The 16,016-nt window shown below is 39.0% G+C and overlaps 1 protein-coding gene across 2 annotated transcripts in view; it reads right to left on the bottom strand.

The window, feature by feature from the left end:
* Positions 1-438: 438 nt before the first annotated feature.
* Positions 439-16,016, bottom strand: part of IMPG2 (interphotoreceptor matrix proteoglycan 2) — a 97,351-nt gene continuing 81,773 nt past the window's right edge. Inside the window, exons 18-20 of one of the 2 annotated variants that reach the window (XM_078452970.2) lie at positions 15,031-15,229; positions 14,474-14,553; positions 439-6,033 (exon numbers count right to left, since the gene is read on the bottom strand). In XM_078452970.2, the coding sequence (XP_078309096.1) occupies positions 6,021-6,033; positions 14,474-14,553; positions 15,031-15,229 (292 nt within the window). In that variant the 3' untranslated portion in view covers positions 439-6,020. The remainder of the gene's footprint in view (positions 6,034-14,473; positions 14,554-15,030; positions 15,230-16,016) is intronic. The other variant, XM_078452969.2, reaches the window with a different exon arrangement.

A 16,016-nucleotide genomic window follows, 5' to 3' on the forward strand; every position in this document is an offset into this window, starting at 1 on the left:
ATCCATATATTGATAAGTTTTTGTAAAACGCTTACTACTTTATGATCTGTGAATTACTCAATGAGAATAAGATAGATATAAATGTTCAAATCTGATCTCTTGAAACCTTTATGGTTATTTTGAAATCTCTATAAACCATTTCTTTCAAAACAGTTTGTAAACCACACATAGGTCCAACTAATTTGTTCCAAAAATACAAGTTAATCATTTGCTTGCTAGTCATGAAATAGATATCTATATATAACCCATTATCTCAAGCCAATTGAATTAATAATCATTGTAGACAAACTCTGTCTGCAGTAGACAAATCACTCTTTGGTTTCATGAATAAATAACAAAGAGCAAGACATGACTTTAACATCAAAGAACTCAGTTTAGTGGAAAATCAGTGACACAAATAAAAAATTACAAAACAGCATTGGTAAATAATGGAATGAAGCATGTACATGACAGAAAAAGGCATGAAAGGAGTTTTTGTCAGTTTTCTGAAGCTTCTTCAAAGGCCCCCCTGCTGAAAATGTGTGTATTCTTCCCCAAACCTGCCACAGTGTGTGAAATATTGACAATGGGAGTTATTCATTTGGAAAAATGATTTATACCCAAAAAGCCCACATACCATGTTGGTGTTACTCAGAAAATCATGATTCCTTAACAGCTATTATTATATGAGTAGAAATTCATTTATACTAAAAAGGGGGGTAGGACACAAAATGTGTGTGTGTGTGTGTGTGTGTGTGTGTGTGCGCACGCGCGCACATGTGCATTGCTGAGAACATAATTTAAAGTTTAGTTCATGGAACACAGCCCATCAAGAACTAGCTCAGATGGGACATATATTCAGAAGGACCTAGAAAGCAGATTATCGTATGAGGGCAAGCGCTAACAGTGACTAGGGCTTATCCTGACCAGACTTATTAAAAATAGGGCTACTGGGGCACCTGGGTGGCTCAGTTGGTCAAGTGTCCAACTTGGGCTTAGGTCTCAAGGTTCGTGAGTTCGAGCCCTGCATCGGGCTCTGTGCTAACAGCTCAGAGCCTGGAGTCTGCTTCAGATTCTGTGTCTCCCCCTCTCTCTGCCCCTCCTCTGCTCACATTCTGTCTCTCTCTCAAAAAATAAACATTAAAAAGACAATAAAAATTTAAAAAATAAAAATAATAGGGTTATTAACTCTTTCTTCTAATTAGTAACTAAAACGAGGTTACTAATTAATTAGTTAACCGGTATTTTTATTAGACATATTTCTGTTTGTGTTTTTATAATGTTGTCTTTGGAATCAAATTAAGACTATCTTCCCCTGTCTAAGAATGATTTAGGATTTCCTCATGCCCTGTTGCCATAAAGCCAAGATGCAAATGTAGGAAGGAAAGAAATTGAAAATTGAGGTTTCTGATGATGATGCTTAGGTTGGTGGTAGGTGATTTTCCTCCTGCCCTTCCCATGCAAAATTGGTTTAGACTGTTGTTACCATATTTAGGTCTTATCTGTTCTCTTTAGACAGGTGACCAATTCCTTCTCTAGTTACAGGACAGCTGGTGCTAGCTACCATCCTCACCAATCTTTTTTAAATCAACTCCATCAGTTTTCTTTCCATCCCTGCCTTAAGCAAATGAGGAAAAAATGAAAGTTTCTAAGAGCTTAAAAGAATAAAGTTCAAGAGAGGCGAAATAATGACTCAGCATCATTAACTATTAACAAAATTTAAGGCAAAAATTGGGCTCTAAATTTGTCTTCAGTTCACCTAAATCCTCACTACACAAAGATTAATCAAAAGATGATTTTCATTTCCACCTCATGCTCATGTGTGTATCGCTGGTAATCATAACACAAATGTTGCTAGAATCTACAGTGCTTTATCTTAATTGACAAAAAAAAATATGTGGGGAGATTCTTAAAAGAGAAGTTTATTAATAATAAAAATAGCACAATTATATACATGAGAAAAGAAAGATCTTTTTAAACTTTTATTTCTAATTAGTTAACATTAAGACCAGCACATTTCAAGAAAAAAGTACAATAACATGAACTTAGTTGATCTATACTTTAAGTAAAATGTCATAAACAAGATGAAAAAGAAGAATCTCACATTATCCATACTCCATACTGAATATATATTATGGCATACACGATTGCTTCAGAATCATGACATAATCCTGACACATAAATAATTATGCATCTGTTCTCTAATATGATGTTTACTTTTTCCTACTAATATCCGTAATCTCTAAAAAAATAATTACATGTGAGAAAAAGAAAAGCCAGAATGAGGGACCATTTAATCTAGGCTATAGCTGTAAATTGCATAGTGGAGAAGAGTGTTTTAATCTGCGTTTTACTCTCCTGAAGAGAGTGGTTTAACCTGTGTCTTATTAACTCATAGTAGTAGAAGGTTTTATAAAATGCATTAGTCAAAAACATTTCCAGGCAGATTCTTTACATCACCAATTACTTTCTGGTACTCTCCCACCTTGCCACCTCCAGCCAGGATCTTTTGTGGAACACAATGCAATTGATTTAAGGACTGTACCCTTCACACTGTTTTTCTGCATTTATTACACACTAGGGAATAGAATGAGCTAGGCTCCATTACTCATCACAGCTGGATAGTAGATGAGGAAGACTGGTCCCACCCATTCCTACAAGGAATTGTTGTAAATATTTTAGGGGAAAAAAATTGACCCATATTTCTCTTGGTTAAAACATCTCAATGTCATAAAAATAAGTTATTCTCCTAAATCAGCTATTTCCTTATGGAATAAATATGTTGCCTTTTCTTCCCATTTCAGAATAAAAATTCAATCCACAGATTGACAGATACCAGAGTATCCATTACTGAAAAACATGTAAATGATACAAAGATCCTAGCTGCCTAAAAATCATGAAACAGAAGGCAAACATAAAACAAGCACACAAATGAATAACTAAATCAGGTATTATTTGAGCCAACATATTTTTAAAGCCTACAGAGAATATTTGCTCAGTTTCCATCTTTTTGTCAGAAGTAATATTAAGTCAAGTCATTATAATTCACTATGTGGGCACCAAAGGGGAAGGAGGAGGGGAGCAGCCAACTCATAATAACTAGATGCTGGAGAAGAAAAAAAAAGTGGGAATAAAATCAGGTAAAACCTGCACTTGCTTTATTATGTAAAGTAAATGAGACTGTAGGGCACATAAATGTGAACAAACACCCTTAAAATACTGCCAGGGTAGAAATGAAGTCTTATTTACCAAATAAATTCCCCTTCATCCAGACCCATGAAAATAGAAATTATGTAGGTACACTCACAGCTATATGTATAAGACTCCAAAGCACTTTATGAATCAAAAAAAAAGTTTGAGTTATTTACCATGCACTTTTAGCACTAACTGCATTTTATTGCCATCAAATAAGATGGCATTTTTATTAAATATATTGCTAGGTTTTGGGGAATGTTCTAATAATCAGAAAATTTCATTCCTCAATCACACAACCTAAAGGAGAGTTTAGCCCTCATCCTCTTAAATGACTATATGCCATTAAATTGTTTCAGGGAACACTCTTCTAAAAAGAAGCTCTTTTGGTGTACTTTGCCCTTTGAGAGTGAGAGAGCCTCTCTGGCACTATGGATGTTCGCCGTGGAAACTGCATTCTCCAGTCTTTCCTACTACAGTTCAGCTATAGCAAAAGTAGGGCATAAGTCTCATTCCTGGACTGAGGCCTCCAAGTTTCTCCCTGAGAATGTGGGAGTTCCCTTATTCTTCCATTTAATAGGTTTGAAACAGACATTCATGTAGAGTTAAATGATTTGCTCTTGCCTGAAAAGGTCATATAAAAGGGAATCAGAGACAGAGATGTGTCAGAATTCTCAGATTCCCACGTCACTGCTTGGCTTCCGGAAAACAAGAATCCTTCTTTAGCTTTTTTAATTTGTGCTTCTCCTAACTGATCCACGTGGTGACCTTTCCCCAGATTCCTTTTAAGCCCATGTAGACTCTGACAGCAAGCAGACATTCAAATGATTACATTCTAGGGTTAATGTGGGATAAAAACAAATCTTCTTTTCATTTAACATATATAAGTTTAGGAAAACAAGTTTAAAACGTAAACAGTTAAACAGAAACCTTTTAAAAATAAAACTAAGCATTTAGTGATGGCAAATGTTATTAACATTTATAATGCTTTAAAGATCATTATCAATTACCTTTCAAATGAGCCCAGTACGAAATGTCCCAGCAGTGACTTGGACCTATACTGAACTTGTAGAAAATCCATTAAGTGAGTAGGGAATGAAAAACAATGCTGAGATAAGGGAACCACCTTCATACAAACACATACCATACATATTTTGTAAATTACCTGGGAATCTTCTAGGCTTTCAATGGCTTTACTGGGGCATGCACTCAGAGCTTTAGTTTTGGGTGGCCTCATAATGGGTGCAATTGGCAATCATAAAGTTAAGAAAAAAAAATAAGTGAACCAAGTATCTTATCGTATAGTCAATCTATCCTGGTTAGTTATATCTGGTCAGAAAGAAATCGAAATGTCAAGATTGTTTTTGGCAAATATGAAGACATCTAACATGAAATAGCTTTATCAATAATAAGCTCTTTGTATATGCAATTTAATATTAATAGTGAAGACTATTTGGCCCTCTCCTTGCCCCCTCCAAAGCTACCCATTCAAAAACATACTAGAGAGAAAGAGGAAAACTTCCATTTTCAGTTAAAATTTATATAAGATGTGGACATTTCCTACCTATATACTTAAAAACAATTTTAATTGCAATAAAAGTCCTGTCACGTTTCACGTAAGCAGGAATTAATTTAGACACGAGTTATTATACAAAGGAAAAGCAATGCAAAGAAGCTAACCTATACTAACCTATACTATGTGAGGTAGTTAAGTGCTGCTTTCCAAATTAATACACCAGGAACTAGAGAAGATCCAGAACTTGCCTAGGACAACATGAGATAGCCAAAGAAGAGTCAGGGTGCCTATTAGTTTGACTCAGCCCACCCATCGATCGGCCAAATACATTCTCAGTGCTGTGGCCTTGACCCAATGCCCATTCACTCCCTCCCTGTCCACATAATTAAATTAATCTGTAGTCTAATGGGAACCCTTTAAACATTATACACATGAGGGGCGCTTGGGTGGCTCAATCGGTTAAGCATCTGACTCTTGATTTCGGCTCGGGTCATGAACTCACTGTTCATGAGATTGAGCCCTGCACTGGGCTCTGCACTGACAGTGTGGAGCCTGCTTGGGATTCTCTCCCCCCACCCTTTTCTCCCCCCCCCCCCCCCCAGCTCATGCTGTCTCTCAAAATAAATAAATAAACATTTTTTAAAAATTATACATATGTAATGCCCTTGACAACTAAAAAAAATAGGATATTGACATACTTAACAATAATGTGGTCTTGATTCATATGCTCAGGAAATTCAAAATTCTGGTGGAAACTGAAGTACAAGCCTAACTCTATACTACAGCAAAAAGGTAACTTTTTCTTCAATAGTGTAATTGCCAAAAAAACTTAATATTTTTTATGTGGATGAATGTCTGACTATAAACTATATTAAAACTACTTCAAAGGCTTCTCCTTCCACCTAACAATAACAAACATGCTACAAAATATTGTTACTGAGCCTACCTTCTCCTGTAATGGTCTCCTGTTATCTGCTTCCAGGAAAACCTGAGCCACAATTAAGACACACTTTCGAGATTCAGAACAGATAATGAATTCAGTCCCAACTCCTAGGCCCAAGTTTTACTTGTAGAATACTTCCCAGAACTCATACAGCTTTGAGTCTTTAAATACAGCTTTTGGTCTTTGTAGGTATAAAAATGGTCACATCTCTTACTACATTCTGAAATTTTAAGCTAGAAAAAATTTTGTCCCCAAATTTAATTTTTTAATTTTTAATTTTTTCACTCTTCTTCCAACAGAGGTCAAAATCCAGGTTAATTATATGACATAGGTAACAAGTGATCTCCATCTTCTCTAGGCTTCTGATCAGTTTCATAATAAAAGTTTTGATTAAAGCTCTTCCCTGCCATGAAAAAAACAAAGAACAATTAATTGAAAAAGCAAGAAATGCTCTGAAATTCACTTATGTTATAATACATCACCAACATATGGTTCCTAAGATCACCAACATTTTCTATTTTCTTTCTTTGCAGAAAGTTGTCCTGTGCTTTGCTGAGCTAAAAAACAAACTGCCTCCGCCCACCAAAAAAAAACCCCACTCTATCAAGATCATGTAATGTTTTTATGAATCCTAAATCAAGTCTATGAACATTTTCTTGGGCTACTGGTAGATGAAAATGCTGAGACTAAGTGAAATTGAAAATGTATGAGTTTACATACATTTTTTCAATGCCATCTTTCCTCAATGAACATCCCTCTTAAGATTATAGGGTTTAGGGAACCTGGAAGATGGCGGCGTAGGAGGACGCGGGGCTCACAGCGCGTGCTGCCGATCACTTAGATTCCACCTACACCTGCCTAAAGAACCCAGAAAACCGCCAGAGGATTAGCAGAACGGAGTCTCCGGAGCCAAGCGCAGACTAGAGGCCCACGGAAGAGGGTAGGAAGGGCGGCGAGGCAGTGCGCGCTCCACGGACTGGCGGGAGGGAGCCGGGGCGGAGGGGCGGCTCGCCGGCCAAGCAGAGCCCCCGAGTCTGGCTGGCAAAAGCGGAGGGGCCGGACGGACTGTGTTCCGACAGCAAGCGCGACTTAGCGTCTGGGAGGTCATAAGTTAACAGCTCTGCTCGGAAAGCGGGAAGGCTGGAGGACAAAGGGAGGGAGAGCTGCTGAGCCCCCGGACGGCAGAGCTCAGCTTGGCGGGGAATAAAGGCGCCAGCGCCATCTCCCCCGCCCATCCCCCAGCCAAAATCCCAAAGGGAACCAGTTCCTGCCAGGGAACTTGCTCGCTCTGCGCAAACACCCAACTCTGTGCTTCTGCGGAGCCAAACCTCCGGCAGCGGATCTGACTCCCTCCCGCTGCCACAGGGCTCCTCCTGAAGTGGATCACCTAAGGAGAAGCGAGCTAAGCCTGCCCCTCCAGCCCCCGTGCACCTTGCCTACCCACCCCAGCTAATACGCCAGATCCCCAGCAACACAAGCCTGGCAGTGTGCAAGTAGCCCAGACGGGACACGCCACCCCACAGTGAATCCCGCCCCTAGGAGAGGGGAAGAGAAGGCACACACCAGTCTGACTGTGGACCCAGCAGTGGGCTAGGGGCAGACATCGGGTCGGACTGCAGCCCCGCCCACTAACTCCAGTTATACACCACAGCACAGGGGAAGTGCCCTGCAGGTCCTCACCACGCCAGGGACTCTCCAAAATGACCAAACGGAAGAATTCCCCTCAGAAGAATCTCCAGGAAATAACAACAGCTAATGAACTGATCAAAAAGGATTTAAATAATATAACAGAAAGTGAATTTAGAATAATAGTCATAAAATTAATCGCTGGGCTTGAAAACAGTATACAGGACAGCAGAGAATCTCTTGCCACAAAGATCGAGGGACTAAGGAACAGTCACGAGGAGCTGAAAAACGCTTTAAACGAAATGCAAAACAAAATGGAAACCACGATGGCTCGGCTTGAAGAGGCAGAGGAGAGAATAGGTGAACTAGAAGATAAAGTTATGGAGAAAGAGGAAGCTGAAAGAAAGAGAGATAAAAAAATCCAGGAGTATGAGGGGAAAATTAGAGAACTAAGTGATACACTAAAAAAAAATAATATACGCATAATTGGTATCCCAGAGGAGGAAGAGAGAGGGAAAGGTGCTGAAGGGGTACTTGAACAAATTATAGCTGAGAACTTCCCTGAACTGGGGAAGGAAAAAGGCATTGAAATCCAAGAGGCACAGAGAACTCCCTTCAGACGTAACTTGAATCGATCTTCTGCACGACATATCATAGTGAAACTGGCAAAATACAAGGATAAAGAGAAAATTCTGAAAGCAGCAAGGGATAAACGTGCCCTCACATATAAAGGGAGACCTATAAGACTCGTGACTGATCTCTCCTTTGAAACTTGGCAGGCCAGAAAGGCTTGGCACGATATCTACAGTGTGCTAAACAGAAAAAATATGCAGCCGAGAATCCTTTATCCAGCAAGTCTGTCATTTAGAATAGAAGGAGAGATAAAGGTCTTCCCAAACAAACAAAAACTGAAGGAATTTGTCACCACGAAACCAGCCCTACAAGAGATCCTAAGGGGGATCCTGTGAGACAAAGTACCAGAGACATCACTACAAGCATAAAACATACAGACATCACAATGACTCTAAACCCATATCTTTCTATAATAACACTGAATGTAAATGGATTAAATGCGCCAACTAAAAGACATAGGGTATCAGAATGGATAAAAAAACAAGACCCATCTATTTGCTGTCTACAAGAGACTCATTTTAGATCTGAGGACACCTTTAGATTGAGAGTGAGGGGATGGAGAACTATCTATCATGCTCCTGGAAGCCAAAAGAAAGCTGGAGTAGCCATACTTATATCAGACAAACTAGACTTTAAATTAAAGGCTGTAACAAGAGATGAAGAAGGGCATTATATAATAATCACAGGGTCTATCCACCAGGAAGAGCTAACTATTATAAATGTCTATGCGCCAAATACCCGAGCCCCCAGATATATAAAACAATTACTCATAAACATAAGCAACCTTATTGATAAGAATGTGGTCATTGCAGGGGACTTTAACACCCCACTTACAGAAATGGATAGATCATCTAGACACACAGTCAATAAAGAAACAAGGGCCCTGAATGATACATTGGATCAGATGGACTTGACAGATATATTTAGAACTCTGCATCCCAAAGCAACAGAATATACTTTCTTCTCGAGTGCACATGGAACATTCTCCAAGATAGATCACATACTGGGTCACAAAACAGCCCTTCATAAGTTTACAAGAATTGAAATTATACCATGCATACTTTCAGACCACAATGCTATGAAGCTTGAAATCAACCACAGGAAAAAGTCTGGAAAACCTCCAAAAGCATGGAGGTTAAAGAACACCCTACTAACGAATGAGTGGGTCAACCAGGCAATTAGAGAAGAAATTTAAAAATATATGGAAACAAACGAAAATGAAAATACAACAATCCAAACGCTTTGGGACGCAGCGAAGGCAGTCCTGAGAGGAAAATACATTGCAATCCAGGCCTATCTCAAGAAACAAGAAAAATCCCAAATACAAAATCTAACAGCACACCTAAAGGAAATAGAAGCAGAACAGCAAAGGCAGCCTAAACCCAGCAGAAGAAGAGAAATAATAAAGATCAGAGCAGAAATAAACAATATAGAATCTAAAAAAACTGTAGAGCAGATCAACGAAACCAAGAGTTGGTTTTTTGAAAAAATAAACAAAATTGACAAACCTCTAGCCAGGCTTCTCAAAAAGAACAGGGAGATGACCCAAATAGATAAAATCATGAATGAAAATGGAATGATTACAACCAATCCCTCAGAGATACAAACAATTATCAGGGAATACTATGAAAAATTATATGCCAGCAAATTGGACAACCTGGAAGAAATGGACAAATTTCTAAACACCCACACTCTTCCAAAACTCAATCAGGAGGAAATAGAAAGCTTGAACAGACCCATAACCAGCGAAGAAATTGAATCGGTTATCAAAAATCTCCCAACAAATAAGAGTCCAGGACCAGATGGCTTCCCAGGGGAGTTCTACCAGACATTTAAAGCAGAGATAATACCTATCCTTCTCAAGCTATTCCAAGAAATAGAAAGGGAAGGAAAACTTCCAGACTCATTCTATGAAGCCAGTATTACTTTGATTCCTAAACCAGACAGAGACCCAGTAAAAAAAGAGAACTACAGGCCAATATCCCTGATGAACATGGATGCAAAAATTCTTAATAAGATACTAGCAAATCGAATTCAACAGCATATAAAAAGAATTATTCACCATGATCAAGTGGGATTCATTCCTGGGATGCAGGGCTGGTTCAACATTCGCAAATCGATCAACGTGATACATCACATTAACAAAAAAAAAGAGAAGAACCATATGATCCTGTCAATCGATGCAGAAAAGGCCTTTGACAAAATCCAGCACCCTTTCTTAATAAAAACCCTCGAGAAAGTCGGGATAGAAGGAACATACTTAAAGATCATAAAGGCCATTTATGAAAAGCCCACAGCTAACATCATCCTCGACGGGGAAAAACTGAGAGCTTTTTCCCTGAGATCAGGAACACGACAGGGATGCCCACTGTCACCGCTGCTGTTTAATATAGTGCTGGAAGTTCTAGCATCAGCAATCAGACAACAAAAGGAAATCAAAGGCATCAAAATTGGCAAAGATGAAGTCAAGCTTTCGCTTTTTGCAGATGACATGATATTATACATGGAAAATCCGATAGACTCCACCAAAAGTCTGCTAGAACTGATACATGAATTCACTGATTCATGAATTCAAAGTTGCAGGATACAAAATCAATGTGCAGAAATCAGTTGCATTCTTATACACTAACAATGAAGCAACAGAAAGACAAATGAAGAAACTGATCCCATTCACAATTGCACCAAGAAGCATAAAATACCTAGGAATAAATCTAACCAAAGATGTAAAAGATCTGTATGCTGAAAACTATAGAAAGCTTATGCAGGTAATTGAAGAAGATATAAAGAAATGGAAAGACATTCCCTGCTCATGGATTGGAAGAATAAATATTGTCAAAATGTCAATACTACCCAAAGCTATCTACACATTCAATGCAATCCCAATCAAAATTGCACCAGCATTCTTCTCGAAACTAGAACAAGCAATCCTAAAATTCATATGGAACCACAAAAGGCCCCGAATAGCCAAAGTAATTTTGAAGAAGAAGACCAAAGCAGGAGGCATCACAATCCCAGACTTTAGCCTCTACTACAAAGCTGTCATCATCAAGACAGCATGGTATTGGCACAAAAACAGACACATAGACCAATGGAATAGAATAGAAACCCCAGAACTAGACCCACAAACGTATGGCCAACTCATCTTTGACAAAGCAGGAAAGAACATCCAATGGAAAAAAGACAGTCTCTTTAACAAATGGTGCTGGGAGAACTGGACAGCAACATGCAGAAGGTTGAAACTAGACCACTTTCTCACACCATTCACAAAAATAAACTCAAAATGGATAAAGGACCTGAATGTGAGACAGGAAACCATCAAAACCTTAGAGGAGAAAGCAGGAAAAGACCTCTCTGACCTCAGCCGTAGCAATCTCTTACTCGGCACATCCCCAAAGGCAAGGGAATTCAAAGCAAAAGTGAATTACTGGGACCTTATGAAGATAAAAAGCTTCTGCACAGCAAAGGAAACAACCAACAAAACTAAAAGGCAACCAACGGAATGGGAAAAGATATTTGCAAATGACACATCGGACAAAGGGCTAGTATCCAAAATCTATAAAGAGCTCATCAAACTCCACACCCGAAAAACAAATAACCCAGTGAAGAAATGGGCAGAAAACAGGAATAGACACTTCTCTAAAGAAGACATCCGGATGGCCAACAGGCACATGAAAAGATGTTCAACGTCGCTCCTTATCAGGGAAATACAAATCAAAACCACACTCAGATACCACCTCACGCCAGTCAGAGTGGCCGAAATGAAGAAATCAGGAGACTATAGATGCTGGAGAGGATGTGGAGAAACAGGAACCCTCTTGCACTGTTGGTGGGAATGCAAATTGGTGCAGCCGCTCTGGAAAGCAGTGTGGAGGTTCCTCAGAAAATTAAAAATAGACCTACCCTATGACCCAGCAATAGCACTGCTAGGAATTTATCCAAGGGATACAGGAGTACTGATGCATAGGGGCACCTGTACCCCAATGTTTATAGCGGCACTCTCAACAATAGCCAAATTATGGAAAGAGCCTAAATGTCCATCAACTGATGAATGGATAAAGAAATTGTGGTTTATATACACAATGGAATACTACGTGGCAATGAGAAAAAATGAAATATGGCCTTTTGTAGCAACATGGATGGAACTGGAGAGTGTGATGCTAAGTGAAATAAGCCATACAGAGAAAGACAGATACCATATGGTTTCACTCTTATGTGGATCCTGAGAAACATAACAGAAACCCATGGGGGAGGGGAAGGGAAAAAAAAAAAAAAAAAGAGGTTAGAGTGGGAGAGAGCCAAAGCATAAGAGACTGTTAAAAACTGAGAACAAACTGAGGGTTGATGGGGGGTGGGAGGGAGGGCAGGGTGGGTGATGGGTATTGAGGAGGGCACCTTTTGGGATGAGCACTGGGTGTTGTATGGAAACCAATTTGACAGTAAATTTCATATATTAAAAAATAAAAAAAATAATAAAATAAAAAAAAAATAAAAAAAAAAAAGATTATAGGGTTTATGTGGACTTTCTTTTGTTTCCCTGGATCTTCTTATTTAAATATTCTTTGCCACATAGAATTTTTTTTTTTTTTGGTATGTTTCAAAGGCATTTTTCAAAGGCATGTTTCAAAGGCAGTTACAAGAAACTGAAGCATGTAATTAATCTGTGTGTCGCTAATTAGGGTCTCCTGAATCCCTCCTTTGAATGTCTTAGCCTAAATGAAATGCATTTTTAATTGAGAGAACACATTCAAGCAGGTGGCTCCAAGAGGCTTATAAAGAGTCTTAGGAAAGACAAAAACATCAGTTATGTTCTTTCTTCTGGATACCACTGAAATGGAGCCATAGGTAATCTGCTGGCCAGAGTTGTAGGGATGAAGGGGAGTTCTGGTTTTTAAAAGGCAGTTTCCTGGTATATATATATATACAATGGAGTATTACTCAGCAATCAAAAAGAATGAAATCTTGCCATTTGCAATGATGTGGATGGAACTGGAGGGTATTATGCTAAGTGTAATTAGCCAGTCAGAGAAAGACAAAAACCATATGACTTCACTCATAAGAGGACTAGGACTTTAAGAGACAAAACAGATGAACATAAGGGAAGGGAAACAAAAATAATATAAAAACAGGGAGGGGGACAAAACAGAAAAGACTCATAACTATGGAGAACAAACTGAGGGTTATGAGAGGGGTTGTGGGAGGGAGGATGGGGTAAATGGGTAAGGGGCACTAAGGAATCTACTCCTGAAATCATTGTGGCACTATATGCTAACTAATTTGAATGTAAATTAAAAAAAATAAAAAATAAAACAAGTTCAAAAAAAAAAAGAAAGGCAGTTTCCTGGTAATATTGCTCTAACAATATTCAATAAGGTTGGCAGCACCTCCCAGGGACCAAGTCAGATGTTCAGAGATTTTTAAAGGAATCTCCACCATGTACTTGGAATTTAAAAACCATCTTCTTCAGTTTCCTTAGGTTCTAATTAATCCCTTCCTATCAGAGAGGAACCATAAGTGAAGGACTGCTTATCAGAGCAAAGGGATTCAGAGCAAAGGGGCAGAGGCTCCCATTAAGGCCATGTGTGTTATCATGACGCTTTATCAATTTCTTCTGCAAGCATGCATGAATTGCTGTGGTTTCTCTCTTCTAAAAGCCAGGCAAAGATATCTGGCCTCAGTGGAACCCCATCCATGAGGAAGTACCTTTATGAGGGCAGCAGGAACAAATATCAAAGCCAAATTATATCTCAGTCATCATATATTCAATTAATGCCCATAATGGCCTCTCTATAAGATAGTTTATTTTTTTTATTTTTTTTTTTTCAAGAGAGACAGAATATGAGTATGGGAGGGACTTAGAGAGAGGGAGACACAAAATCTGAAGCAGGCTCCACACTCTAAGCTGTCAGCAAAGAGCCCAATGCGGGGCTCGAACTCATGAACTGTGAGATCATGACCTGAGCCAGTCGGACACTTAAATGACTGAGCCACCTAGGTGACCCACGATAGTTTATTTTGGTAACCCAAGTATGGTTATGGATCCTGAGGAACAGAGAAAAATAGTTACAGAATTTGCCCAAAATGCATGCTGAGAAAAACAAATGGAAAGTGAAAGAGGGAAATGTAAGATTAACTTGATAAAAGCAAGAGATAAATACTTTAATGAGATTTGTGTAATTCAAAGCATACTGAAAACTGTCTACCAAGATGGCAATGGAAGGAAACATTGAAATGTGTGAGGATTTTTGGCTGCTCAAGTGCTTTTCATAGAAACTGTCCATGAAAAATATTTTAGAGCATTAAATCACAGGTGTTCTCTGTGGTAACAAGAGAGAAAATACAACATAGCCCAGGAATCTCTAGGTCAGAACAGATAGTTTTAAATCTTCTCTACCATTTGTTATCATTGTGATCTTAAGTCCCTTCATGTATCGGCGGCTTCCCCTCCTCACTTATCAGTTAATAAGCATTGGTTATCACCAGAACCCATGTCATGAGGACAGGAATCATGTTATGTACCCACACTGGTGGCATTATTCTAAGGCACAGCTTAAGAACCTGCATAAGAGACTGCAACAAATGCTTACATTTGATGTTCTCTCACGAAAGCTACAAACTCAGGATCATTGGCATACAGTTCCAAAATTCTCATTCTTTCTTGAATTTCCTTAGAAAAGAAAAAAACACCATTAGAAAAACCCCAGCAGCTTTTTTTGAAGGAGTTCTCATTTTTTATAAGGAAGTGTGGATTTCTGGGCTACCCAGGGGAGAGCTATAGGACAGAATGGCCTTTTCAGAGAAATGAGGGTTTGGTTACTGCATGAACCACTCTGGATAACTCAGACATATATTCCTAAGGAAAGGAGGGAGGAAAGAGAGAGCATTTGCTAATAATGGAAAAAGAAAGCACTGGAGTGGGAAATTAGGTATAGCTCAGAATTGCATATCCCCTGCATACCACATCGACTGGAAGATATCATGAGGTAAAAAACTGACCAGGAAATATTTTTCACTCTTTCTTAAGGCCCATGTACTTTCATGTGTATACACACACACACACACACACACACACACACACACACACACACACACACAGCAGCAGCAGCAGCAGCAGCAGCAGCAACAGTAAAGCAAAGTTACCTACCTCTTTGGAAAGCTCACTGTTCTCATACATTTGCCTGATTTCTTCCCTGCTCAGACCACCAATCATCTCTCCACTTGCAGAGCTGTAGAAGGGGTTGTGAGGATAGGGCCCCTCATACTGTTCGGGTCCAGCTACATGGCTTTCATATACAGGGTACTTCACAGCATTTTCAATTGATGAGAGGCTGTCAGGCTGCCTGCTGGAGCAAAAAAACAAAGGTATGGTTGATTGAGGTTTTTCAGATGCTCAGCTACTTCAAAGACTATTTACCTGAAGCACGATTTCTATTGGGCAAGAAAAAGAGGTGAGCTGGATACAGATGTGGGGAGGTAACTATGAAAAATATTCAGATCAATCTCAAATATTATTTATCAGGTGTTATCATTTCCTGAACTACATGGCAAGTGCCCTATGGAATGACTGTTTCATGTCTTATTTGTCTTTATTTGCCCCAAAATGCTTGTCAATAAATGTTGATGGGGAAATATGTCCTTCACCGTACAGTATTTCATTAAATGAATACAGTTCCATCATTCCCAGAGTATGCAAGTCAAAATCAGTGTGCAACCTGAGTTGCATCAGTAAACAGAGAATTTGATAGAAAAGTAAATACAGGGAGACCTCAATGAAATTCCATTCAGATCTACAAATATTTACTGAGCATCGATTATGTGCCTAGGATTGTTCTAGATGCTGATGACACAAGAGTTTGTTGGAACCCTGTCCTGAATACACTCTAAAGCAAAATCAGAATTAATAAAAAAAAAATGTAACAACAATGATGGAAGTATGTCCTGGGTGCTCTAGGAACCTAGGAGAGTTGTCTCCCAGCCATGCCAGAAAATGAGGACAGGTAACCTGAACCTGAAGCAGCAGATCTTACAGACTCGAGTAGCACAGAAGCAAAGTAAAACCAAGGATCACGATCACATAACAACTAAAAGGTCTTTGAATCTCTATCCTACTAGGAAGAGCAGGTTTCATTT

The sequence above is a fragment of the Panthera onca genome, chromosome C2 (assembly GCF_046562875.1).
Source record: "Panthera onca isolate mPanOnc1 chromosome C2, mPanOnc1 haplotype 2, whole genome shotgun sequence".
Classification (NCBI taxonomy): domain Eukaryota; kingdom Metazoa; phylum Chordata; class Mammalia; order Carnivora; family Felidae; genus Panthera; species Panthera onca.